Source organism: Magallana gigas, chromosome 2 (assembly GCF_963853765.1).
Source record: "Magallana gigas chromosome 2, xbMagGiga1.1, whole genome shotgun sequence".
Lineage (NCBI taxonomy): Eukaryota > Metazoa > Mollusca > Bivalvia > Ostreida > Ostreidae > Magallana > Magallana gigas.
The window spans coordinates 46,026,603-46,053,905 of NC_088854.1; the positions used below are offsets into that span (position 1 = coordinate 46,026,603).

At 34.9% G+C, this 27,303-nt stretch overlaps 1 protein-coding gene across 8 annotated transcripts; it reads right to left on the reverse strand.

The window, feature by feature from the left end:
- Positions 1–601: 601 nt before the first annotated feature.
- On the reverse strand, positions 602–25,385 carry LOC105339015 (protocadherin-7). Of its 8 annotated transcripts, XM_066076840.1 has the most exons (7): positions 25,215–25,385; positions 23,863–23,897; positions 6,050–8,701; positions 4,180–4,269; positions 2,288–2,405; positions 1,343–1,931; positions 602–1,143 (listed from the first exon to the last, which is right to left on the reverse strand). In XM_066076840.1, exons 3-6 carry the CDS (start codon positions 8,672–8,674, stop codon positions 1,690–1,692), a joined length of 3,075 nt encoding a protein of 1,024 aa, XP_065932912.1. In that variant the 5' UTR covers positions 8,675–8,701; positions 23,863–23,897; positions 25,215–25,385; the 3' UTR covers positions 602–1,143; positions 1,343–1,689. The 8 variants fall into 8 exon arrangements, with proteins under 8 accessions (XP_065932912.1, XP_065932913.1, XP_065932916.1 ...); XM_066076841.1 differs by lacking the exons at positions 23,863–23,897; positions 25,215–25,385 and adding an exon at positions 19,842–19,982; XM_066076844.1 differs by lacking the exons at positions 23,863–23,897; positions 25,215–25,385 and adding an exon at positions 14,581–14,721.
- Between the last annotated feature and the right edge of the window lie 1,918 nt (positions 25,386–27,303).

Consider the following 27,303-nt stretch of genomic DNA (forward strand, 5'->3'; position numbering starts at 1 on the left):
CTTTTCGTCCAATTATGTTATATTGTATCCTTTAATGACTGTTTCCTTCTGTTTCATCGATTCATTCAATTAAACAGTTAAACCAAGAAAAGAATTGTCGTTACTTGAACATTTAATTCTTAACCCCCCCCCCCCCCCCCCCAAAAAACAAAAAAATTAGAAAGAATTTTAATTAACATTTTATTTATTAGTACATGGTGAAAATATTATACGTTGAAAAATCCAATTTTGCAAGTTAATTTATATCGACTATGAGTTTTTGTATACGTTTAGTCGGAAAGTGAACTCCAGTTCAGTTAATGTTACCAAGAGAAACCTTGCTTCAGATATAAGTTGGAAGAATTTCTGTGTTCTGAGAAGTTCACAGAATCGTGATTGGCAGCCGATATATACATGTGCATCCGCCGTCTCCTTGGTCTTTGAAACCCGAGAAAACTGTGAAGACTGACAGAGACAGAGGTACGACTGTTCTCCCTCCAGAGGGCGCCGGGAACCAGACGAAGGTTGCCTCAGACGTGTCAGACCGTGAGTGAAATCACGCAGGTCCCCCCTTCCAGGAAACCCCTCTCCTGGGGGCGTGAGAAAAAGGCAAGGCATAAAATACATTGGTTTTATTCTTTATTGATATGTATAATTAAAAAAAATGCAAACATTTTCATACATATATAAAAATGTATTTCATGGAAAAAGTTCAGATCTGTAATGTATATATAACACCCAGCAGTTGTGTATCGTTAACAAAAAAACATTGAGCATTACTTGACACGAATGTCAATAAACGGTAAACAGATTACATACATCAATTAGCGTGTCCAACTTTACAAACTCTGTACATGTACATAGATTTCACAAAAATAGCACCCTGATAAAACAGTAGACCCTGTATACTCAAAACAAAGAAGAGTGTCTGGGTGGATATTCTGGTTCTTCTTAGATTATCTATACCACTGCTCCACATTGTGACCTTTACTATAAATAGATTTCTGTATCAGAAGATGAGATAGAATGTCTGTATTTTCAAAATAAATGATCGGCAAGACTACTGAATAAGTTTGGTCTCGATCTCCTTTTCGTGTTTGGTTCAGGGTGGGCCTGCCTTAACATTTCACCACCGCTATCTCGACCGGAGGACAGGTTTACAGTCTGAAAAAGACAGATGTATTTATAAGACATGTCACTGATTTCTGTCAAATTACAGGAGATACACTAGTGATAAATCTTGGTATCTGATATCAGAAACACAGAGAAGCAAGTTCATCCACTGAGCTGTCTGTTACTTTCTCTAATTGATAGCTTCTGCCAGTGAATGAAAATACTGAATGAAAATTTGCAGACATCTTACCTATTCACTCTTTAGATTTCTTGAAAGACTTCCCAATTTTCAATTTCCTCTTGGAGTTTTCCTCTCGGAAATTCCCTGTTGACCAGAGCTAGCAGTTGATTGGTTGGCAGTTGAGTTTCAAGCAGATAGTAAAGGGTGGGGATAACACAATCCCTGAGATCAAAATCCACCAGTATTTTTGTTTCAAAGCAGATAAAAATATCAAATTTACTACACAGTATACATATTCCAGGACGGATTTGTACAAATTGTATTGTGTCGTCAAAAGTTCACAAAATTTTCTGTCCATTTTCTTTGGCCACTGCCGGAATCACAAAAAAAAAAAAGAGAAACATTTGAGGGAAGGGTCAGACATAAGATGGGAGGCAACTCTCGGACTTTGTGGATTCTTGAGAATGCCTGTTGATTCCATGTTTCTTCTCAAATGTCTCTCGGGGTGTGAGCCCTGTATAGTCTTTCTTATTGCTAGCACTATTGTCGGCCTTGTTGGAGGCTCTAGTTCCTCCCCGGTCAGGGGGTGTGTACACTGTAGGGGGAAACGATGAAGCCCGCGTGTAGGGATTTGATAAATTGTAGGTTTTTTCCTCATCTGAAAAATCAAAAAGTTTTCCTTATTTATAACTATCTTCATATACAATTACTTATTTCATTTTTGTAACATTTTAGTTATGGAGATGATACATATATTTTAAATGCTATATTTCTAAATTTGTTGAATGTGTCTACAATATGTATACATGTGTATTACAATGCAATTTTGGATATTTTTTACATGGTAAAATTTTACTAATTTTTTAAAATTGACTATATTGTAGAAGTAATTATTGGTTTTGAAAAAAAAAATGACATAATAACAGCAGGTTTTTTTCTGAACAATAAATAACACCTGATTTTCTTTTTATGAAGACGTTTGTGATTTACTGCTTTGAAGGGAGCAGCCATTACCTGGAGCGTTTGAGGAGTGGTGCATCTCGACGTCACTCCCCCCTCTCCCACTGTCACTGGCCGTCAAATCTGTGGACGTGTCACTACTGCTATCGTGGGAACCCTTCAGCAGGTTATTCTGCAAATAAGACACAAGTATAAATTGATTATGGCCGCTTTCATGTCCTAATCAGTGAGTTTGCTCATTACTAAGCCTGGACAAAAATATATTCTAATTTTATTTTTTGTATGTTTTCATGTTTTTTATTAGATTGATATTCAAAAGATATCTCTTCTATCCAGCTCAGTTTTCACATATTTGATGTTGATTAAACCTTGTTAAAAAAAATCTTTTTGGCCTCAAAAAACCCCCAACTTCTAATCTACCTAACAAGACAGAAAACATCAAATAAACAACGATTTGCAGTGAACTCAAAGACTTCCTTCATGAACAAATTACCCATATAAATAATCGGAAGCTGAGGAAAACCAAAGATATCAGCTTGTAGATGTGGTATTTATCATGGCATTGCTCTTGGAGAATGGTAATTTTAGGAAAACATGGAGATAGGGAGGCTTAATTATAGGATCTCCTCCTGGGCTAATTAGAAATGGAGGGAATGAATCCAAGTGATTGATAACAGAGACAGGTGTTACAAGGTGAGCTTTCAGATGAAGCAACTGACCAATCACCTGATATAATTATATCAAAACACGGCCCTATCCCAGATCAACACATTAAAGTTGATTGATAAACATCCCCGAGAATATTGTTATCAGAATCTCATGTAGATCATACATTATATAGAGGTACAAATAGAAATTGTGTTTCGCACTTCTTTATGACACACAATGTACTTTGTAGGAAGTTTTTAATTAAAATCGTGGGTTGAAATACGGTGCCATTTTTGTTGCTTATTCTGAATCTTTTCTTCATCAAATATTTATCTTGTTGCACCATGCAGTAGTATAATTATGTCGGTCCTTTTCATGGCAAAATTCACATCTGTTGGTATTGTTATAGAAAGGCAACATGACGATCCATGAATTATGGGAACGATCGTAATTTCAAAATTAAAATTCAAGGCCATTAATAACAAAGCATCCAAAATAAAGCAACTCGGGAACTCTCAGTTTTCAGTTCATTTAAAAGGAATTGTATTCGGAGGAAACCAATCAAGTGAAAGGGGATCCCCAGCGATTTAGGCCAATATTCCATTTTTCTCTAAATGTTTGAAGAGTATAATGTATTCTTTCAGTTTCGTTGATAATAGATCACATATCCCCCTGGATTTGGTACAATTAATCGAGAGGGCTGGAGGAGTTTGCTTGTTCATTTACCTGGCTTAATGTGGTCATTATACCCACTAGATGACCATTAGCCATGAACTGAGGGGCGGGGATAATAGAAAAACCCTGCCGGGATGGGGAGGAGGTCAGGAATTAGGGAATTTAATGGCCGCCTAATTATAGGTCAACAATCAATTCATCTGTACCCTAATTATTGGTTCTCATCTGACCTTCACAAAGTAACAAAAACAAAATGACAATTTCTGCTCCAAAAAGTTTTTCTCTGTTTTTTCCTGGGTCCTTTGGTCATCATGAATGCTTGGATTTGTGGGTCATACAGAGAAAATTGGAGAGGAGAAACTCATGTAGAGAGGAACGGACATCAAAGCTAATGGCTGTCAGACAACAGTGTTTGAGATGATTTTTTTTTTCAACTAATATTCATTTTCATAAATGTGCCAAAAAATCATGTACAACTTTTCTTCAAGTGTTAGAAAATTTCTGAGATTTTATGCATTTCCTATCTAATAGTTAATTGTGATATGAATTTGCTGCAAAAAAAGTTGGTTCACACTAGTATAAACGGGTACCTATATATTACATATTGGATGTTTATATTGTACCTTTCTATTGTCTGCGTTTGGATTGATGAGGAACTGGTCAAAGTGTTTAAGCTTGTCTTGCTCTGGTCCGGGGTGGTACAAATTAAAACGCTGCAATTAGAAATACGAGATATACATTAACAATTATAACAACAAAACAATATCAATTATTGAGTGGTAATTTACAAACAAGTGTTGCATTGTGTATACAGTACAATATGTTCTGCTTAACAATCGAGTAGAGATGACAAATGTTAAATGTTCAAATTTCTTCCACTATCAATAATTCAAAAATGTTTGACAAAGGAAGAAATCCAAGTATGTTTGAAGGCATATTGATTGTGAATAAAACTATTATAATGAAACATTTATCAAAAGCACCAGACAACAACCATGAAAATATAAAAATCAAGTCGACAGTTAATGTGTGTTTCATCAGCAAAATTTCTGATGTGCAGATCGAAATATGTCACCATAAATTCATATTGATAAAATAGTTGACTAAAAATATTTCAACAAAAAATTGCATGTTCGACAAAATATATGCAGCATTGAGCTGATATCAAAGACGGAATGAATCATTTTTTAAATTTCTGAATTTTCACGAAGAATAAGAGAGGGTTTAATTAAAATTTGACATATTCAGTCGACTTTGTAAATGAAGTCCAATGTATGAATCACGTCCGTCTCCAGTTTCCCCGATATAGTGGACGACAGTGGGTGCCACTGGACCATGTCACATTGACATCCCATTATAGATTCCTAGCCAGACAATCGGTATGGGAAATGCATCAAAAAGGCACACAAGATCAGACATTTAAATTTCTCATCATATTTCAGTAAAAACAAAACATAGGTGGGAAACCTAAACCACAAGAAGGCAAAAAGTTTAAGAGAACTATTTGGGCATATCAGAGAATCAATTAGTCATTGAAATATAATATTCTTTTTTGACCAAAACAACATACATGTATTATACATTTACAAATTTAGAAACTGGGACAGTTTTGAATTTTGAGGGGCTTAGTGTGAGAAAATTTACAATATATCCCATCATTTGTGTTGATCAAGGACTGTTGAATAACTGTTAAAATCAGAGAATGACATTAAATACCCATTTGTAGCAAGTGTGTAATTTTGTGGAGAATAGACATTTTCTGCATTGTTAGAGCCTGTTGAAAATACACAAAACCCGTAACATTTCCCCTGGGGTCAGTCTGTAACACACACAAATCTGTGGCCATGGAACAAAAGGACTAGGGGATAACAGTGACTTATCCGCGAATCTCGTCATTAGGGAGTTGAGAGTCCACTAGATTTACATAACTGATAACAAACAGGGCCGGTGTGATGGTGTCAATAAAGTCTCTTAGTACCAGCACAGAGCCAGTTAACAGTCCAGAAAACAAGATACAATCACCTAGTGTTACAAAGACACTCTGCCCCCCATCAAAGTAGCGGATTTTTCTCATGATTTCCCTCACTCGTTTTATCCATTAACCGGTTACCATGGCTAAATGATGGCAATTTAATTCGATTTTGTGAATAAATCATATCTCGATTAATAACAATTACCAGGTTTATTAGTTAGAAGTATGCCGAGAGAGTGAGTTAAACATTATAATGGGGTTATTTCTATTTTGAACTTCTGATTGACATATCTAGAGGACCATCTTAAAATATTCAGTGAAGTCCATATCAACCTGACTTTTTGAGATCAAGAAAATAAAAACCTTGAAGTATTTATGATCAGACATTTTACCGGTAATTATGTTTAATGGTTCTTCCCTATAAGCATTGATTTCCACCAATTTTTACGCCAATCCAAAGGATATATGATTCAGAGAGTGAATTTATCAGATAAAATGCTATAAGTATCAGCAATAAGTACCTGGTCATCTAAGATGGAATGGCCGGAGATGTCCAAGGACTTGTCAAGGTCATCTTCCAGGGAGAAGCTGACCTCCTTCTTTTTTTTCTTGCTGAGGTCCTCTGGGAAGGTCGGGGTTTGATTCTGGTAGTACCGCTTGTCAATGCCCTGGAACTGCTGAAGATTCCTCATCTTTTCTTGCTCAGCTTTCCTCTCCCGGTTTCGCCTGTCATTTCTTCGGATGATGATGATCACAGTGATGAGGACGGTAGAGAAGAAGATGGTGATGATCACAACGATGACGCAGATAACGACGTATTTGTTGTTGGCGTCGTCGTCAGAAAATGGATTCATGGACATATTGGTGTGTGTGAGCATCACCTCCAGAACACAGGTAGAACTCAGAGAGGGCTCCCCTTGATCAGAAATAGAAATATTCAGCCTGAATACAGAGTCCTTTCTTATAATAAAAGTATTGTCATAGAAAAGCTCTCCAGAGTTGGAATCCAGCTTAAATGTCTGATGTCCATTTCCACTGAGGATCTGGAAGCTAAGGTGGCTGTTTCGTCCAGAGTCTGCATCATAAGCTTGAACAGTCGTGATGAGAGAACCAATCTTGGTTAAGTATGGAAGACTGACGGTATGGTTATACTCATCTGGGAAGACACATTTTGGAGTATTATCATTGGTATCAATAACATGGACTATCACGTTGATATTCGTTGACTGAACTTGTTCGCCTTGGTCTCTTGCGGTCACTGTGAATGTATGGACCCTTTTAGCTTCATAATCCAAGGGTCTCCTGGTGAATATGGTCCCATCACCTCTTATTTCAAAGGTATCATCGTTCACGGTATACAAGATCTGACCGTTCAAATCAGTATCAAGGTCCACAGCATGGACCGTGCCCACTTTAATATTGTTCATGTTTTCATACACGTTAAAACTGTACTGAGTGACATTGAATCTTGGGGCATTGTCGTTTACATCCTGGACATTAACAAAGAGGGAGGTGGTGCCTGTAAGAGGGGGGTTCCCTTGGTCCACGGCCAGGACCCTGACAGTTATCTGAGGGGTGGCCTCCCTGTCCAAGGGACGGCTCGTGACGATGACTCCAGAAGTGGAATCGATGACCAATCCATAATCACCATCCAAGGAATACCTGATTACTGCATTGACTCCAGAGTCGGAATCCTTGGCAAGAACTTCAGCCACCTTCATGCCTGAAGGTTTGTTCTCCGGGATGTATGCCTGGTAGATTCTCTGAACAAACTTGGGAGCATTGTCATTGTCATCCACGATGTTAACAGTGAATGATTTGGTGGATGACATAGAGGGAGAGCCTTGATCCTGGCAGGTGACAGTAACTTGATAGGACTTCACCGTCTCGTAATCCAGGGACGACTTGATCACTACCACATAACCACTGGATCCCATTTCTTGAAGCCCAAAAGCTGGATTTGATATGGAGCAGTCCACCTGTCCGTTTTGACCGGGATCATTGTCCCCCACCTTAATGTGGGCAATGGAGACATCCTCTTTGGTTCCCTCTTTGATACTAACAGACTCATTTCCGTTTCCTCCCTCAAAGAATGTTACGTGCATGTTGGGAGCATTGTTGCCAGCATCTAATACATTTATTGTAACTTTAGCTTGAGACACTCTAACTTCTTCACCATGATCAAATGCCTCAATGAAGAATTCATAAAGATTCTGTTCACCATAGTTCAACTGAGAAATCACTTGAATTTGTCCAGTCTCTGCATTTATACTAAATTTGGATTTCAATGCCTCTAAATCAGATCTCAAACTGAATCGGTAAGAAACTTTCCCATTATCGAGAGTGTCTTTATCTGTTGCCACACACTGTAGAATATTTGTTCCAACAGTCACATTTTCTTGGACAGATTTATTATAAGATGTATGTGTGAACACTGGTGAATTATCATTGATATCCAAAATATCCACGTTAACTGTCAGGACTCCAACATTGGGAGTGGATCCGCCATCCAGAGCCCGGATATTAAACTGGTAGTAATTCTTGATCTCTCTGTCCAAAATCTGCTTTATCACAACACGGACAAAGAAACTCCCATCCAGAGATTTTGTCACATTCAATCCAAAGGGTCCGTTTTCTGGTATGATCTGGTAAGATTGAATGGAGTTTATTCCCACATCTTTGTCTGTAGCACTGTGAATTTTGTAGGATGTTCCAATACTGCTATGTTCAGGAATTGCAAGACGAAGGGAAGATGGCTCGAAAACTGGAGAATTATCATTGATGTCTTCAATAATCACTCGTACATTAAAGATTTTTGTGTATGAAAAAGCTTTCGACCTGACAGTCACTGCAAGATCTTTCTGACAGTCTGCTTGGAATTCACAAACACTCTCACGGTCAATGGAGGTGTTGGTCCGAAGTTCACCGGAAATATTCCCAATATCGAACAAGTTTTCTGGGTTTGTCAGGAACTGGTACCTCAGGGAATCAAACTGGTCTCTGGAGAGATCTGCTGTTAAATTGAAAGCATCAGGAATACTCCCAACAGAGTGAAGTCTGGGTGTATCCTCCTTGATTGTAAAAGTCACAAGACTCTGTGCAATGGCCGAGGAGAAAATACTCAGCAGAATGTATAGCATCTCCATGGTTTTCAGGCTTTTATCTTGTCATTTCTGTAAAATAAAAAAAAAATTCCATGAATAAAAAAAAATCAAAATCTTGAAGTGATTTTTGTAATATAAATTGTGAGACAGTCTTTTACCAAGACTAGGGATTATTTTTACTTCTCTTGACCATGCAAGGAGAAGTCACACTGTTTTAAAAACATCCATGACACTTGAGGCAGACCAGGGTTAATGAGCTGATGAGCCTCACGCTGATCGCAGAGTGGGCTATAACCAGTGATCAGGCCTCGCCACATGTCACTGCGGACACAATAGGGCCGGGTGTCTCAGCGAATACCTGGGCCCAGGTGTGTGTAGGCAGTCAGGTAAATTCGGACTGATAGCATCTAACCTACATCACTGATGAGTTTGATTGAATAATGCTCTTCTATTGATTTTACCCTTATCACAATCCAATTGCTCTTAATTGATTTAAAAGATTAAAAAACTGGTTAAAGGCTTAAGTTCCAATTGTTGTTTTGTTTTTGGGAAATTTCTATTTAAACATCCATGCACCTGTGGTGAATGTTTGAAGTTTACTAATGATGGGAAAATCTCAGCTCTGCCTTCTAACCCCAGATGCTTATGGGATTATAAAATTAATTCGTCAATAATAGATGAATAATCAATCAGATTTGCCTCATCCACCCAGACAATGGTGGTCAATGACCGTCCATCAATTCTATAGTCAATTTTATGGTAAATTTACCCAGAAGTGTGCTAGCACAAAATTATGATATCATATTCAAAGCACTGTAACCAAATCTTTAGATGATGCAAATGATCCAATTATCTTCTACATTAAGTTGTCAACCTTGAAAAAACAAACTGTGAAAGAAATTGTCTGTGCACAGTAGCATAGAGTGTAACTTTTCATAGTAATCCACATCAAAGGCCTCGGCCATCTTTTTGAACATCATCCAAATCTGACCACTCAATATTTTCTTATAATTTAGCCGTGACAATAACAGACAGACCAAATATTTATCTTCCTGTGCGGGACAAATTATCCTATTGTCCTTGAGCAGACAATCTCAAAATAATGAAGACCAGTTGTCCAGCATTGCAAACAGGTACCCCCGTTTCCAGAATCCCAACTACCTGTAGGGAAGTCAATATTAGCTTTGCGGTGAAGGGCCCCCAGAGTGCCCTGAAGTGGGGGGTGTTCCAGCGTCATTCCTCTCCCCCCAGACAGGCAGGGCATTTAATAATCTGTTTCATCCACACTTGATGTGTATTGTTTATTTACAAATTTTCCCTGCAGGTAAATTAGTCAACATTTCACCTTTGTCAAACTAATGACCACAAACTGGCCGTTCTCACAACCAAGAAGCTGAAGTAGTTTTGGGCAAATACTGTTAGTTAAACCATCTAGAAACATTCTCATAGAAAAGAAAATCTTTTCTTTGTCAGAAATATTATCATAAATAAATCTTAGAATTTAGATTGTAGATAAACTCATAGTTTGGAATTAAACAGTACTTGATTAAAACGAATGTATTCATTAAAGGTTACTGTACAATGGGATAGAAATTTCAAATATTAAAGGCCCACTAAAATGTTTGAAAAATATTTAATATAGGCCTGTTATATAATAAGTACAGTTATGCAATTTCCATATGGTCCTTCCTTTATACCTATGTGACCTTTGTCTTGACCCTTTACCTATTACTGGCCCATTTCTGGAACATAAATTCCCCACTAGTCACAGAAATGACAGTTTTGTCAGACCCCTGGGGAACGTTGGCCATTTATCAGCTATGACAAGGCAGGACAACATTAATTGATACTTATGGCCACACAATTCAATTACTGCACTGCCCATTACACAATTCTGACATCTCCAACAAAAGTGTCCGGGTCCTATCACTTCCCGTAACAAAAGGGAAGTAATTCTGAACTTCCCCTAAAAAAACCCACCTTCAAAAATTGTTTTTTTGTTTTAATGTAACAATTAAAAAGTGTTATAAATGGCCAGTTTTTTGGCAATTGAATATTTACTTATCTTGAGATATTTATAAAATATATCTTTTTTTTGAAACATAATTAGACACAGTAGCATGCATGAACACCTTTTTAAGAAACTGTGTCATGCCATATATAACTTTCAAATATTTCACATGAAATAATATCAAATATTAATTAAATCACTATTATCATCTTAAGTACTGTAATGAAATGTGTAAAAAACAATCAAAATAACATCTTCTAAATTACCTGCAAAATGATTTTTATCCCATGTGCAACTTTGTAAAATAAATCCAGCAAGATTATAGAATTTTAAAAAAGACCTAGTTGAACATTTAAGAAATTCCAAATGAAGATGTATCCGTTGTCCTGAATGACAAATGATGCCCATACTTGAACTGGCACAGGTAAAACAAAGGGTCGTGGGTTGATTTAACTGCCATTAAAGCTCTTCTCAGTCCCTGAGCGGTCGAGTCACTGATTCATTCCTATAATCCATCACTTCAACGGATAAAACAATCCCACCATCCCTGATTGAATACTTACTAACCAATAATAAACGAAAAAATCCCCGAACTCTTACTTTCCTATTCTTTCTTTATTAAATATCTGGCATAGATTTTCAATTTATAATTAACAAAATAAATTATCCTTATCTAGCAAATATGAAACAATTTCTCAAACTTTCAAAGACAGGCATTTCAAAAAAAAATTCCAGTTATATGACACATGGTGTCGGCATAAATAATGGGGGTCCTGATTATAAAGTAGCAACCCTAGATACCTTTCTCTCCAGATTGCCCAGCGACCAAACACCATCGGCTAATTCAAACTCATACAGATAAGATAGAAATCGGTGGCCATTGTCAACATAGTCTTAATGACATCAAAGCTGGACCCCGGGAAATGGGGAAATATGGGGATTTGTAATTAATTGTCCTCCCATTAATGCGTTGATTCAAAATTCTGCCAAACTTTGAAAGAGGGCCCAATATGGCACCAATAAATGTCCTCAATATAAGGCCATTTATTATTCTATCCAAACACATAGACTTAAAACTTTTTCTGATATTGACAAACCCCAAGTTTATAGATGCAATGTTAAAAGATAACTGACCTCATAAAAAGGGGGGAGACCATTTTTACTCACACTGATTAAAATCTTAAGAGAGTGAGAGAGAGAGAGGAAAAAATACGCTTAGCTTAAAAGGGGATATAACTCGGGAGAAAAATTCCCATCGTGTGTTATGGCTACTGCTGCAATTAAAACCTTGCGTTAATGGCCGGAGCTGTCACAGGCAGGCATATTTCCATCCCCTTGAAGTAAAACCGTAGCTTTATGACGTGCAGGTGAGAATGGGACAAACAGGGCCCTACACTGACCAGTAGCCATAATCTTCACACCAGTGGCTTTAATGACATATCATACATCTTCATAATTCCCTCCAAAGGAGGTTCAAAACAAACACTTCATCAAAAATGTAATCCCCACCATCAAACCCTCACAACAAAGACACTGTGGTTGCATCCAAACTTTGACTTGGTTACTTTTAACAGATGGACCAAATATGAACATAAAATCTCGGATTCCATTTTGGGATGTCAAATCTAAATATAGTTCTTCTTTTCTCCTGAATACCACTAGTATTCTATATTACACGTCATACATATATAAATTAATAGTAAATCTACTTATTTTTATCAATTTTAATTTTTTCTTGCTTTACTTTATTAATGTTTTATTTTAAAACAAAATTATATTTAGCAGTTTGTTAATTTAAAATCTTTACTTCAAATGATGACTGAATTTATTTATAATTTCTTTGCTAAAAAAATTGTATTTTGGAAAATTTAAATATTAATTTAATATTTGACAAGATGTTTTATTATAGAGAAAATTTCAGAACCAAGCAAATTAATTTTTAGAATAATCAAACAACTTTTTGTAATATGACACTTTTAATTCTGTACACTTTGCTGATGGTTTTGATATAAAATTCTGAATCATTTACCAATACTATATTTATACTGATTATCAGTGGATATATATGGACATTTTTTTTAAGTCAAATAAATTCAAACAAATTTGTAAATAATTAAACAACAAAAGATTAAAATCCAAACAGTTGAAATTTACAGTCATACCTGGAGATCATATCAGGGAAAAAAAATCCAAGGCTCACAAAAATGCACCTGTGATATCGGAGCAGCGAAACAGAAACAAATGAGCCTGCAGAAGAACTCCCATAATTCATAGCAGTAAACGCGGAGTGACAAAATGACAACCCACCTGATGAAGCTCTGTGGTCAGGGGCGTGAAATAGGTCAGCAACTCTGACCCTCATTAGCAACACTTTGATTATAATTCATATGTAACTCCAATGAAAGGAACAGATTATAGAGAGAATATCTGCCCTTTTCTCAATCTGCATGGAGCTTTATCAAAATTATGCAACACTTTGAAGTGAGGTGTTGGAATGGAACCTTTAGTCCCCAAAATCTTGGTAAGGTGTGAAAGTGTTTAGGATTTCACACACCTCAGGTTAGAAAAAAACATGGGGAACCTTGAAGATCTAGCAGAGATTAAAGGTAGATTTCTTTAAATTAGGTGTATCTAATTCTACTAACGTGTAATAAACTGGAAGAAATGGAGGATCACCTGTAAAAAGCCATCCATCCTATAACAGTCCCTCCACAGGTGACCAGCAGGAATCCAAAGCTGGAAACAACACTATAAAGTCACCTCCTCTAAATCCCATAGTCTCAAGTCCATTCCAGTCCGAAATCATTGACTAATCAAGCACATGCACAGAAAATATCAAAACTGTCTGCATGTAGACTTCCATGTCTATCATTGAAGGAACACTAATTACCCAAACACAGGTGACATCTTCCAAAACAAGCACAATAAAAATGCCAGGGCCCCCTCTCTACTGGTCAGTCACAACTAATTAATTAGGCAAGCAATGTTAATGACATCTAAAACAGGTAGAATTATTTTACAACACATTGTGATAAGGAAAGATTGCTGCCATATCCCTACCCCCTACGACCACAGAGCTAATAAAATTAAAATTATCAACATCTATTTAATATGATAATTATTAAACATGTGGTTTTTTGTATATCATTTAATGTCTTGATCTTAGAAACAAAAACAGAAATTTAAAGAGGAAAGTCTCATACAATTGAAAACTTATCTCCTATAATACATATACCTCAACCATAAAAATTACATTGAAACATTAAAAAACAATGACGTCAAAATAAATTTGGAAATGCTTGAATATGAGTGGAAAAAATGCCATTAACAAGTTTCTCTTGACTTGTAGGAAAGAACATTCTATTTCCATGCTTTCAGACCCTTTTTGAAAAATAAAAACAACTTACTGTGCACCTGTCTTTCAGATGAAGTCTCTGAGAAGTTATGAAATTCCCAACCTTCTCTGAAACCTTTTAATGTACAGAGATCTAAGACTTTTGAAGATTTGCATCAAACCCCAAGAAGTGGCTTCAGTCCCCATGTGTGCTGTTTGATTGCATACTTCACACCTTAGTCCACCCCAAGATTAGCCTGCTAACATATCTGTTGTTTTTTCAATGAATGGTAAATAAACACCGATAACTGCTAATCAAAGCTTTCACACTGGTCACAATGTCAGGTATGATAACATTCTACAAACATCAAAAGCAGGTACAGGCCAGTGATGTAGTCCTCTCACCTATATCTCACCTGTATCAAGACTGATTAACTGAGCATACACTTCCTTTTGTCTCCCTGTTATAAGATCCCTAAAGAACTGACGAAACTTTATCATTTGCTAATCCACTATCCCACAGAAACCAACCTTCAAATGATGACTTCTATTTCACAGAAAGGCCCAACTTCAAAAGAGGGAGTATTAACACAGTATAGATACCTTGTTTTGCTGAGATCTTGGTTTTCTGACTCCCGATACCTGTGTTAAAACCGAGGTAGTTTTGTAAAAATTTGACTACCGATCGAGCCTCCTGCAGCTTAAGCTTATGGAGGGGCACCTGACCATTGATGACAAGACGCCAGCCACTTCATTATTATGTCAGCTACTCTAGGTATTAAGGGGGTCAATATTTGTTTAAAATCTCCAATGAGTTTACCTACACTGTGTAATGACAATGTATTCCAGCTACACAGATTAGGGGCCGAGCTGCTCTGTAGGGATATGGACAGAGATCAAATTGTACTTAACTATTTCCCCCATTAGTATTTCACATACCCTTGATATTACCTGTCAATAATAATTTTACAGGCCTCCTCCCTCTTTAAAACAAAGCAAAGATGAGATAAATTACTTAACAAAAAGAATTTTTTTTTTTGTAGCTAGTACCTAGTACATAGTTTGAACTAAAAAATGTTTATACTTTACAAATATTAGCTCAAATCATAAATCAATTAATCTACAGAATTTTCTCTAAAATCTAGAGAATGAAAATTGCCAAAATGCTGACAACATAAGAATAGATAAATATTAATAAGAACAAAGGAAACTTAGTTAAGTAAGGGGAACATTTTTGGGTGGCTAATGCAAATCTAAAATAGGTCTCCTGTTTGTTTGCTATAGGATATACTTCAAATCTCCTTGTTGAGATCATTTTTCAAAAACTTAAATCGTTTCAAAACATCAAATATATTTATAATACAGTTTTAAACGGAGAATATTTTTGTCCAGATAAACTTGTCTTTGGTGTAAGATCTCGCCAATTAAATGAAAGCGGAAAGTAAATATTGACGAGTTGATCCCTGGAATAAGAGGAGGAGGGTCAATATTTGGCGGGATAGAAGAAAAAAGGTTTGTAACAAATTGATCTCTTTAAATCCCAGAACAAACTTGTCACAGGAAATCGTCCAATCAAAAGAGTTCCCCTCACAAACACAATCAATGCCTGTCATAACTGGGGGATGACGACAAGACAGGGGAAGAGTCATGTTTCTTGAGTTCACCCAGGCTAAAACGATTTCTCCAGACTTGGGACTCTCTTACACATCATCTCAAACAAATATTTTAAAAATGAACACAACCATAAGATCCCTTTTCTGTCACTATAGAAGTGGTTTCAACTGCACTTGTGAAATATCTTAAATGCCTTTTCTAATGAACCTAATGATGATATCAAACGAATATCACTTACTTTTATCTGGAGAGAGGCTGGTTAATTATAAAAAATAAATCAGATCGCATTTCACTTCCGAATTTACGTCTACGAAAAGAAGTCTTTTTATGTCAGACTTTATACATTATCATGAAAAAGTAAATGAGAACTTAAAGAATTAATGACTAATATCCTCTTAATGAGCTGGCTTCTTTGTTTTTTAGTAAATTAAGAGATAAATGAAGCACTTTCTGTAATGAAATTTAGTGAAGAATATCTATTCCTGGTGAGAGAAAAAAAAACTACCCTTAATGCACCCTTAGTCTTCAAACTAATTTTCTTTCTGAAAACGAGAATAAGCAATCTCACTGAGTTAAAAAAAATACAGGGTCATAAGTAGCTCTTCAATTTTAACATCTTTGTTATCTCTTAGTTGATCACTTTCCAGAATTGATGGCGTACACGATTGCAACACTGACCCAGGGGAAGCACTTCAGCCTTTGATGCTTCATTTTAAACTCATCTTGCAAAACGACTCCCTCTCCCCAGTTTTTTGAGAGCAACATGCCAAACTTGAGATTTCTCGAGAGTATTTGAAGGTTAAGCCTGTGTAATCTTCGGGGATTCAAGGATTCAAAAAACTTTCTTACTCCGTTATCTTACTATATCTCCCAGAACGAACAGGATTAAAATAATGAATATTTGAGATACATGCATCTCTTTTAAAACAAAAAAACATTGACTGAATAAAAAAAACAATTTTAAGCAGAAAAATCATCTAAGCATTACCGTAAATGTATTTTAAAACTGCCACTAAAAGTAATTGACTTTAATATATTATAAATTTACCTTGCTAATTCTGCAGAATAAAATCCTTAATATATAAACCACAGCTTACTCTGCAAGTTTGGGATTAACTCTGGATCGGAAAATTGTTTAAAGTCAATTTGATCATTAAAAATATATCACTTTTCAAAAAGAATATAATATGCTTCTCACTCGTGCTGAACACTGTGCACCTCAACGACACTCCTCTATATATATTCGATGAGGTTATTCCGCTTAAATGATCATTCCACTCCATGACATTAAAAATGATACCATTCTATTTTAAATGAAAAAATAATGAGAAGGAAAAAGCGGAATAAAAGATCAAAACATTGGCATTTCTAATAAAACTGCTGCAAGATTTATCCGTGTGACATGACAACTTTAATCCCCTACCTTTAGAAAACTTTCTACAGTGTAACCGCTAGATATAGTGCTTCATCTACTAAGTTAATCCCCAGGAAGATGCAGTGGTATATTGGGAATTTTTGGAGCTAGTGTAACAAATCCCTAAAATATAGAGGTGCAGATTTAATACAGTTCGGGGGACCTCCCACTGCAGATCATAATTGGAGGAAAAGCAACCTGAAGCCCCCTATCTGTCAAATCAAGGCCCCTCGGCTCATTGACCAAATACACAGGAGCGAACCAGGCCAAAAGTTGGTCCTTTATCTGCCCTCAACAGATTTTATCCCATTCTGATTGCTGTTAAATTTTTCACTGATTTTCCACAATAAAAAACAGAAACTTTAATTGAAAGCATGCAAAGAAATGATTACGATAATTGATTTATCCTGAGATTATGGCGATGGAGAGATACATGCATTAGACACCCGCTACTAAAGCTGCCATTGTTTTCCTCTGAGAAATTGTTTTTTTACTCCAAGGAAGCTCAAATGCTTCTCTGACCATTTGACCTTCTGTCTACACAAATCAGTTCTCTATAGGACACTTATCTACTAACGTTAACTTGCTAATTTTTTTTTACAAGCGTACAACCAACTGTATGCATCTCCGAGATGAACTCTAGACGGTCAAAATACTTAAATGGTGACACAAAGAGGTAACTTGAGTAATACCATGGGTAGGGGACAGGAACACGCTTCTAAGACAATGATGTATCATATTGTTTTGTTTGTATTTCCGATTACTATTGCCTGATGGGGAAGTCCGTTTTCTGATCATTCAAGCAATGTGATGTATGGATATGGAACAGCTTGGCATACAAACTGGAGTGGTTATAAAATTTAACACCTCACTGGTATGAGGACAAATAAACTGAGACCAATAGAAAAAAGGGGGGGGGGGGGTTAAAATTATTTTTTTTTAAAATACAAAAATAAGGAGGGAGCAGGGGGCAAATGTATAAACATAATTTAAAAAAAAAAACCACAAATCTTAAATCTGAAATTAAATAAAGATCTAATAATAGAAAAGAATCTAATAAGTACTTACATCTAGAAATAGCTGTTATCTCATCCAAGCATTTATGAAAAGTAATGGAAATAATAAAAATGTCCAACAATTTAGCCACACCTGGGCACTGCTTAATGTGCTGGAAATTAATTTTCAATGTGTACCTGCAACACTTATTAAACTATTAAACAAATCCCTGGCCCATAAAATCATCATGTTCTACATTGCTAATTACTCTTGTCCATATGCTCTGGGGGCTAGCCCTATATGTATCAGATAAGAAAATCTCATTTTTCACTCTCCAGAATCCAGTTTCTTCAGAATGCAAGATTCAAAAGTGAAGTACCTCAGGCCAAGAGTTGACATGCTTAAGAAAAAGCCATTTCTCAATTTCAAAGGAACCTCTTAGCCTAGAACAGGTTTTGAGTATCTAAAAGATAAACTATGAACATGTTTACCAAATCTTGTCATCATCTGATTAATAATTTTCTGCCTCTTGTAAATACGGAGCTATCAGCCGGCAAACAGAATATTCACTTATAACTGTGGCTGCAGACATCAAAGACTTGGAGTCTAGAGGGGATTTCTGTTTTTCGTGGTTTTATCAAATAAACAATCACGATATAAAAATGTCCTTGTAAAAAAAGTATTTTCTAGTCATTCAGTCTAATATAAGAAATATCAGCCAGGAATTATCTTTATGATGATCGTTCATTGCGGATTTTTCATAATTTAAGAAAATTTCCCAAAATTTGCTGATATCATTCATACTTAAAGTTTACATTTTCTCGGTGATCGACTGATAAAAATCAACGACATTGCATGAAATCTTCCTGAATATAAAGTCTGCGTAGGAAAAAGGAACAGATTAAATACAGCAAATGGACATGCAGATAATGGTTATTTCCTAAATCCAAATCATATTCTTTATGGTTTACATTAAAAAAAAAATCAGATCCTTTGAATATTAAAACTATAATTGTTAAATATGCAGTAATTTACCACGGAAGTGGACAAAGAAATTATTATTTTTAAATCATCAAAGTGCAAATAGAAAGCAAACAAGTTTTTAAAAGTTTATGAATAATTAGAGGTCTTATAGCTTTTTGAATGCCCGGAAGAGTTTGTAAATCTCTTGTCAATTAGCCGCATGCTTTCTTAATCCTTTAATGATTTAATTGTCAGAAACAGATTAATAGACCGCAAACAGATCAACAAACCATGAACACCGCATCTTAAAATGTTCAGAAATGACACCACAAATATCCCCACTAACTGGCTATTTCTTCTCATATTTCTCCCTTGTGGTCAATTAAATCCCCATTTCTTGGGTTCACTCCCGAATTACCCTTGCTACTCTGGATTCTTGTATACAGGAGCACTTCATGAAAATTAGTAGCCTCATTATTCATGAAAAATGTTGAAAGATGGTTACTGCGTGCTCTAGAATTTTTCATTAGCTATCATCAATCAAGCCCAGCTGAAGAGGTGTCGAGCCTAATTAAACATTAATTATAGCCCTAAAAGGCGACTAAACAATAATATCATAAAGTGGATGGAACTTTTTTTTACTATTTCAAGTTATTGATGTAAATGAATATTAAAATGCTATATCAATAATGACCAATTCAACGGAATTTTTTTTTGAAAAATCCCAAAATGCTTGACGAAAATATCCTAACCTAAGACAATGAAATATATGTGAATAATATATAAAATATCGCCACTTGTTTTTAATAGATCAAAATTAATAGCTAAATTAAATAAATAATAAATTGCTTAAACATTTCAATAATAATAAACTCACCAAAAATTTGCAAAATCCCATGACCTGATGGCTTCACAGAGGGGCTACGTTTTTGTGACTGAACTCGAAATGTTACTGTGTCTAAACAAATCAACTTCCTTTGAAACAAAAGATTTCCCCCCAAATCTGTTCTCTAGTAGGTGGTACCGCCTCAATGCTATGCATATTATATTTCTCGTATTTGTAAGAAGCCGATAAGGTACATGAGTCGATGCATTCACATTTATTTTATGAGAGCACCGAGGTTTTAAAGGTACTTATAATTATCTAACTCTGCATCTCTGATTAAAATCAGTGCTGACAACTTCATTATGTTTCCAGATTGAATATTAAAAAACAATGTCAAGAGAGCTGGTCTGTGTTTGTATACATCAATAGCAATATTTGGTGACCCACTGTTTGATCCAACGGGAGCCAGGTCTGTTAAATGTCCTTTGTTTTAGTGTGTTTACATGATGAAGGTAGAAGAATTCAGAGTCTGGGTTTATAGATACAGTGTCCCTAGAGAACAATTATCTTGGAGGACCTTATACTGTCTTCTTCACAATAAAGCCAAACATCTTCTCAGACAAACCACAAAACCTTTTGAATTTTTGAATAAAGCGATTTTGAAACAAGATGCTACCTATATGGACCAAATTCTAAAATATTGATTCAAGTACAAAAATGTTTTGATTTTTTGTTTTGTCTTTTATTAAAAGTTTCATGAAAACGGCAAACAAAATCTGCTATTTAAGGAAGTTTGTCAGCAATGAAATGTAGAATGAAACAGGAATAAACAGGATCTGGTAAATCTTTTGTATAATGTAACATCTTGTAAAAAGAAGAGATAATGCAAGGTGTTGCTGCAGTTCCGAAAAATAACACCATCAATTTGATGAAAAAATTCTCAAGGTGTTCTAAAGAGCCTACAGTATATAATGTACACCCCACCTTGTGTGATGTTAGTACAAAGAAAAACATTTTCCAGCTAATCCCCACATGTTTTAAACATTAGATAATTTCTAAGATAAGAGTTAATGAGAACGAAAATCAATATTTTTGGCAATAATGGCTTTTTCCTCGCAAAATCTTTCCACAAAATATTTGATAGCTCTCTTGTTAAAAGATTTATTTCTCCGCTTTCATGAAGCATTAGAATTTCAGTAATTATTGTATATATCTAAATCAAAGAGAAGATCCCAGTTTCATTGTTATGGCAATCCCATTTTCAACTTAACAATTACATAAATAAAAGCTGTTTGGATTTTAGAGCTCATCACATGTAATTAGATTTATTGATTGTTCTAAGTCCCTGACCAAACCTTGCATGCAGCATCAATCTAAGCTAGCTCATTCATTTTAACGGTCCATAAAATATCAAAAAACAAGCCAACAAAAACCGTTTCCATGGAGATACCTAACAAAGACCTCACAGGTAAGGTAAGAAAGTCCCATAACGAGCGTTCCTAGAATTGGATTTGTTTTGTGGTGGATTATCCTCAGTCAAGCAGACTACCGTTACCTCAGCCATGCTTGACCATGAAGACACTTAAGATTGTAAAATAATGCCCTTAAACTGAGCATCTTAATTAATAATTCAAATCTAGTTTCATGAATTTTCCAATGCACAAGACAAAGGCTTTCTCTGTCCCTGATGATGAAGATAAGATAGCATGGGTTCAGAAGGTCAAAATTGGCGTTCACATTCACCCAGTGTATAAGTGTATGCAGTAACAAGCTCTTTCATCATCTCATATAATCTAATTCTTCAAGTATTTAATTTTTGTTCTAAATTACTATTGACTATAAACATTGACAATAATCTTTAGAAATATGGTTATAATCATCATGTAAGTCTACTGCATGATGTATCGGCAAATCACATTTTAAAGTCAATGTAAATGAAAAGTTAATAATTTGCAACATACACAAAATCCTTAATCCAAATGTACATGCATTTCAAATCTTTGAAATCATCCAATATCAATATGTAAAAATCATGACATTCTTGGTTTGCTTAAAAAATAATGATATGAAACCTTTAATAAATTCCTATTTTACAAAATTTGCAATTCATCAGAATAAATTTTAATCCCAAATATCTTTTAAATATCTCCTTTATAATACCATTTATAATATTAACATTGTCAAGATATCTGTCCTGTAAATTCTAACATTTATCAAGTTTTATTGTAATGCAATACTTAGTATTGGATTTAATTTCTCTCACTGAATACAGTCATTGAATAGAAGACATTTATTCATACATGAACTTTTTATATTTTTAAAAAGCAAACCATTTAAACGATTTATCATATCGGTCTTGTCTTATCAGATGTTTACATGTCATTCAGTTGTTGCAATATTGAAATGGTAACTACCGGTAAAAGCCAAGGTATAATTCTAAAACAAAGAATAATGTACTTCCATCTTTAAAATGAATGAAAGCTATATATTAAAGAATACTTACACATGCTCTGGTTTAATATATTTTTATGTAATTAAAACCCTGAATGACACTAAACAAAGAAAACCTCATTCTGAAAACGCTGTAGATTTTAGTATACCTGTAGTGGTTACTGAGTAATATATTTTTATGTAATCAATCCCGGAACAAGCATATTCTAGCTCTTTAAAAACAGTTCTGTTAATAATGTCTCATTTAAAATGCTAAAATGTTTGACTTGAAACAAAAATAAAATGTGGTTTTTACATCTTAATTTTATACCGTACATAAACATTAATAAGTCAAAGCAAACTAACATATCAGTACTCTGTGAGTTTTAAAATCATAACTTTGCTAAGTTTAACCAGTGTAAATGATTTACCTATGGTTATGCAAAACTTGCACAAATCTTCACTATATTAATATAATGTACCCAGACTGGTAGCTATCACAGAGCAGAGCCGGACCTTGTCACTGTGTAAGGGATAAGGAGAGATGATTCAAATGGTCCGAGATTTAACACCTATAATTAAGATCACTATCTACCCCAAATCAGCTTTATGTAGCCATAAAAGATAGCACTTCCCTAATTCTCCGGACCTTTCCTCTCAAAAACACCTTATTCATGTCCACTGTATCAGAAACAACAATCTGAGAAATTTCCTTGGAATGATGACCAGTGTATAGACATTTGACCATTTGTCACAATTAGTCATGGAACTGAAATGTCATGTGGGGAGGATAAGAAGAAACTCCGTGGGACAAGGGGCTCTTCTTTCAACCTCCTAATGGAGTTTTAATCTTACAATAATCAAAACTGACTTTCCATGGTCACAGAAAGTCAGAAGCAAATCATTTCTTCCAGTGAGCTGTGAAAGGAATTAAACATGTCCATGAATTGGCCATCTAGACTTGACAAAGGCTAACTGAGCTGTTCTAATTAAATGCACCACCCTAACAATTAAGGTTAGAAGGGCGTTTTGGTGGTGCCAAACAAAGCTTGTCCACACCATGCAGAGAATATCCGAATTTTCTACATTAATTGTTAAAATCTCCTGTTGATTTGTTGAAAAGTTAAGGAGTTTGACAGGGGGAGAATTGGGGGTCCATCATGTTTCTCCTCCTTAGTCCATCAACCAACGACAAAATCTCAGGGATGCGTGAAATGTAGTTTTGCTTGTTAAAACAACTCTGGGTGAGGTGGTATTTCAATAGATGGATAAACCAGAGACTGGAGATGGCAAAATGATTGATAACAAGCAAATACTGACTGAAAAACTTTCAAACTCTTACAGCTGCGAAAACTTCAGAATTCAGACAACTCATGTTCATGCACTTATGAATCACAATGGGAAATAACCCATTTACCAATTCTTCTTAACTTAAAAGCCTCTCTTCAACATTCTCTGAAATTCTTCCAAACACATAATGACAAGTACACAGAGATTATAACTGTACTAAAGATAATAGCTATGCTAAAGACAAAGTACTAGTAGACCCTAATGATTTAAGTCAAGAGAAGCAATTTACACCTTCACACACATTCAATAAAAATCTAAATATTTGAAGAAAAATAGTATTTAATTTTCTTACCTTTCTGCCGTTGTCTTTTGTTCTGTAGAGGAAATCTGTGTAAATACAACAACATATTAGGTGACACCAGGCAGGACCAAATGCTGGAATCTTACATTAGTGTCAGACAGTTAATGATGTGATCTGTTGATGATAATACGATTTTGTTTGCAATAATCAATACCTGAATGGGTTCTAAAAGAAGTCACTCTAACATTTTTACACCTCCCTCATAAAGGTGAGATTATAGCCCCACAGTTATCTCCCTTACAGGTAACTGTCTCATCTATATATATGATACTTATTTATCTTTGCGTCCTCGGCCATTAGCAGATATTCTTCACTCACTAAGCTTAAGGCTGCATTGATGGTAGTTGCGCATGCAACAACGATGATAATTACTTGGAAATTCCTGATATGCATTCCCATTGATTGATTGTTTTACCAGGTGAAACCATCCGTGACCTCGATTTTCCATCCGCAATCCAAAAAACACAAAAGTCATCAAAAACCATGGATCAAATGAAACTTGAAAATCGATGTCTTCAAAGAGAATCGTTTATCAACGAAAATGATGACATTTTACTTATTGCATGCTGGTAGTTAAAGTGCAAGAGAATCACAAGTCTCCGATTATATGCAATTTTAAAGGTGTTCATTTTGTACGCATTTTGTATTTTGTAACCTGGCAATTTCCTAAATTTCTTTTCCCCATCATGTTCTGTTATTAAGAAAATACATTTTTTTTTAAGGAAGCTCAAATTGAATGCTTCATATAACTTGAAAATTCATAATGGAGAGAGAGAGAGAGAGAGAGAGAGAGAGAGAGAGAGAGAGAGAGAGAGAGAGAGAGAGAGAGAGAGAGATTTTTATTAATTTAATTACAATCTCATACAGGGATATTCAGGATATATCATCACTTAACCATTAACAAATGAAAATTACAAAAAAAGTCAAGTAAGCTTATTACACTGTAATACTTTTTTGAAATCAATAAAAAAAATAATTACACTTTTTGGTAACAGCCTGTAATGTGAACCGGTTCAATTATGTTTGATTAAAAAGTTTCCCATGTCTAATCATTAATATCAATCAATTAAACAACATCACTTTTATATGATGGGTTCTAAAGTGAGGGGTTATTTTCAAGTTTATAATACTAATGCTATTAAACATTTTTAATTGCAAAATTTCAAAAAATGATAATTCAACTTTTACATAGCTTCAGCAAAATAATAAACAAATTGAGGGAATCAATTTTTTTTTTCTTTGTCAGAATATAAATTAGTATATTCACAATATTATATGCAGTTTAACTTTAGAGAAAGTTTAGATCATTACCAGGTAATTCAATAATATTGATGAATACTTACTTATAGACAGTCGTGAATTTTACGAATTTAAAATCCTTCTTCATCCAGTGAAAGCAAGATGATACTGAGCACGGATGCTAGAACCACTGAAAAGAAGATGTTTATCTGCAGATGCAAGTCAAGTATCTCTTTATATCAAGCTTTTTCACACAGTTTAATGTATTTTCTCACACTTATTGCATTACTCTTTAAATTTCCCATCACCAATGTTTTTTTAAAGTGACTCTTCTTTTTTTAAAAGTCAGAAAAAAAACATCCCGAAGAACTACAAAAAAAAAAAAAAAAAAAAATTCAAAATTTCAGACTTTCACAAATAAATTAAAGCTTTCTATTGGCTCACATGATAAATATCAAATCAAAATATAAAATTTAAAGAAATTTGAATACCCACTGTTTGTTTAAATCCCAAATGCTACGAGATTGCAATGAACCTAACACCTCTCCATGCAAGAAGTCTTTATTTCTGTTTTACTATCCGGTCCAATGATTTCCAACATGCATTCCCTGGTCACCTGCAGAAGCTTTTTGCATCCTAGCTATCTCAAGTACTGGATCCAAGATATCTGTAACTTGTTCAGCCACGCATGAAAAGTCATGGAACACACCAAAAGGCCTGACAGCTTCTAACCTTTTTTTTTCTGGCATCCAACAGCCTGTTTCTGGTATTCCTGTGGTAATTTACATGCAATTAAAAAAATCAATATCAAAATTTTTGAGTTTCTGTAATAACAGCACACGTGTAATTTTTATTTCTCATATCAAAATTTCTCCCAAAGGAACTGCGGTCTGCTTGCCTTTATGATCTTTATAATAGATTTTTTTTCTCTGACAAACAAAATAAAAAATCTTTGTCCAAGTTTAGAGTAACCCCTATGCACATTTATATAATCATTATTCTGTAAATATTTTCTTTTCACCAGTACATATACCTACATATATGTACATCTATCTGAAATAAAACAAAAATCCCCAATTAATAATACTGGTACACATGTATATGCATTTTTTACAAATATAATTGATGGCAACATGTATTTCATAAAAAGAAAGAAAAATTCCCATTTTTTAATTGGAAGGGTGTCTTAATTACAAAATCTGCCCCATGATGGAAGTTCTAGGTTTGTTTCCTGTTCCACCTGATGAACTGATGATAATTGTGTCACTATCCCCCTCACTGAATTCCAGAAACGCAACAGTTATAAACAGCAGATAACCCTGGGGACAGGGGTTATCTATGCCTGGGGGTGCACCTGCTAATCTGCCCCCAAAAATCTTTTTTCCTTCCTCTAATTTGCAGCGATTAATTAAAAGTAGGTTTGGTATGTTGTGTTGGATTCATGTTTCGAAGAGATAACATATCATCTTTTAAAAATGTTTGAAAATCTTCTAAAAAATAACAAGACATTTTTTGTTTTTTAGAGTTGCGACCTAGGATCTATGGCATTCTTATTAACAAGCATTGATCATACCTGTTAAAAAATCTTTAACAATACAATTTCTCTTCAAATGACAATGTGTAAGCCCATACAGCAGAACTAAATCGTCAAAATTATGTAATAGTCAATAAAATGCTTTTTTTAAATAAATGGTTTCTATGACAATATTCAAAACAAGCACCCATCTGTGAAATGGTCTCCATTAACAGACCTGCACCTGTTGTGTAACGCTGAGATATTGGGGATATATCACCTCCCCTCCCCACGATTCATGGCAGCAGGCTCCAGTGATCATCAGCAGACCATGGTGGGTCATCTGTCAAATAAAGCACTAAAAACAAACCAAATTACCATATCAAACAGTTTAAAAGGATCTGAAAACATCTCAAAATTTGGAACACATTTTTTTTTATATTGATATATATTGTGTTCAAAATGCATGTTTAATGAAAATGAGTGAAATCTGAAAATTTTTAGAGGAAATTAATTCTTTGAAGATATTTCTAAAATGATTAATTTATTGGAATTTTGGAGAATTTCTTTTGATATGAATTCAGGTCAATGTGCAAGGATATATTTCTGAATTTGTTTAACTACAGAATATGGAATTTGGATAATACTGGCTGTGGGTGTATTTATCTGAACTATTATAA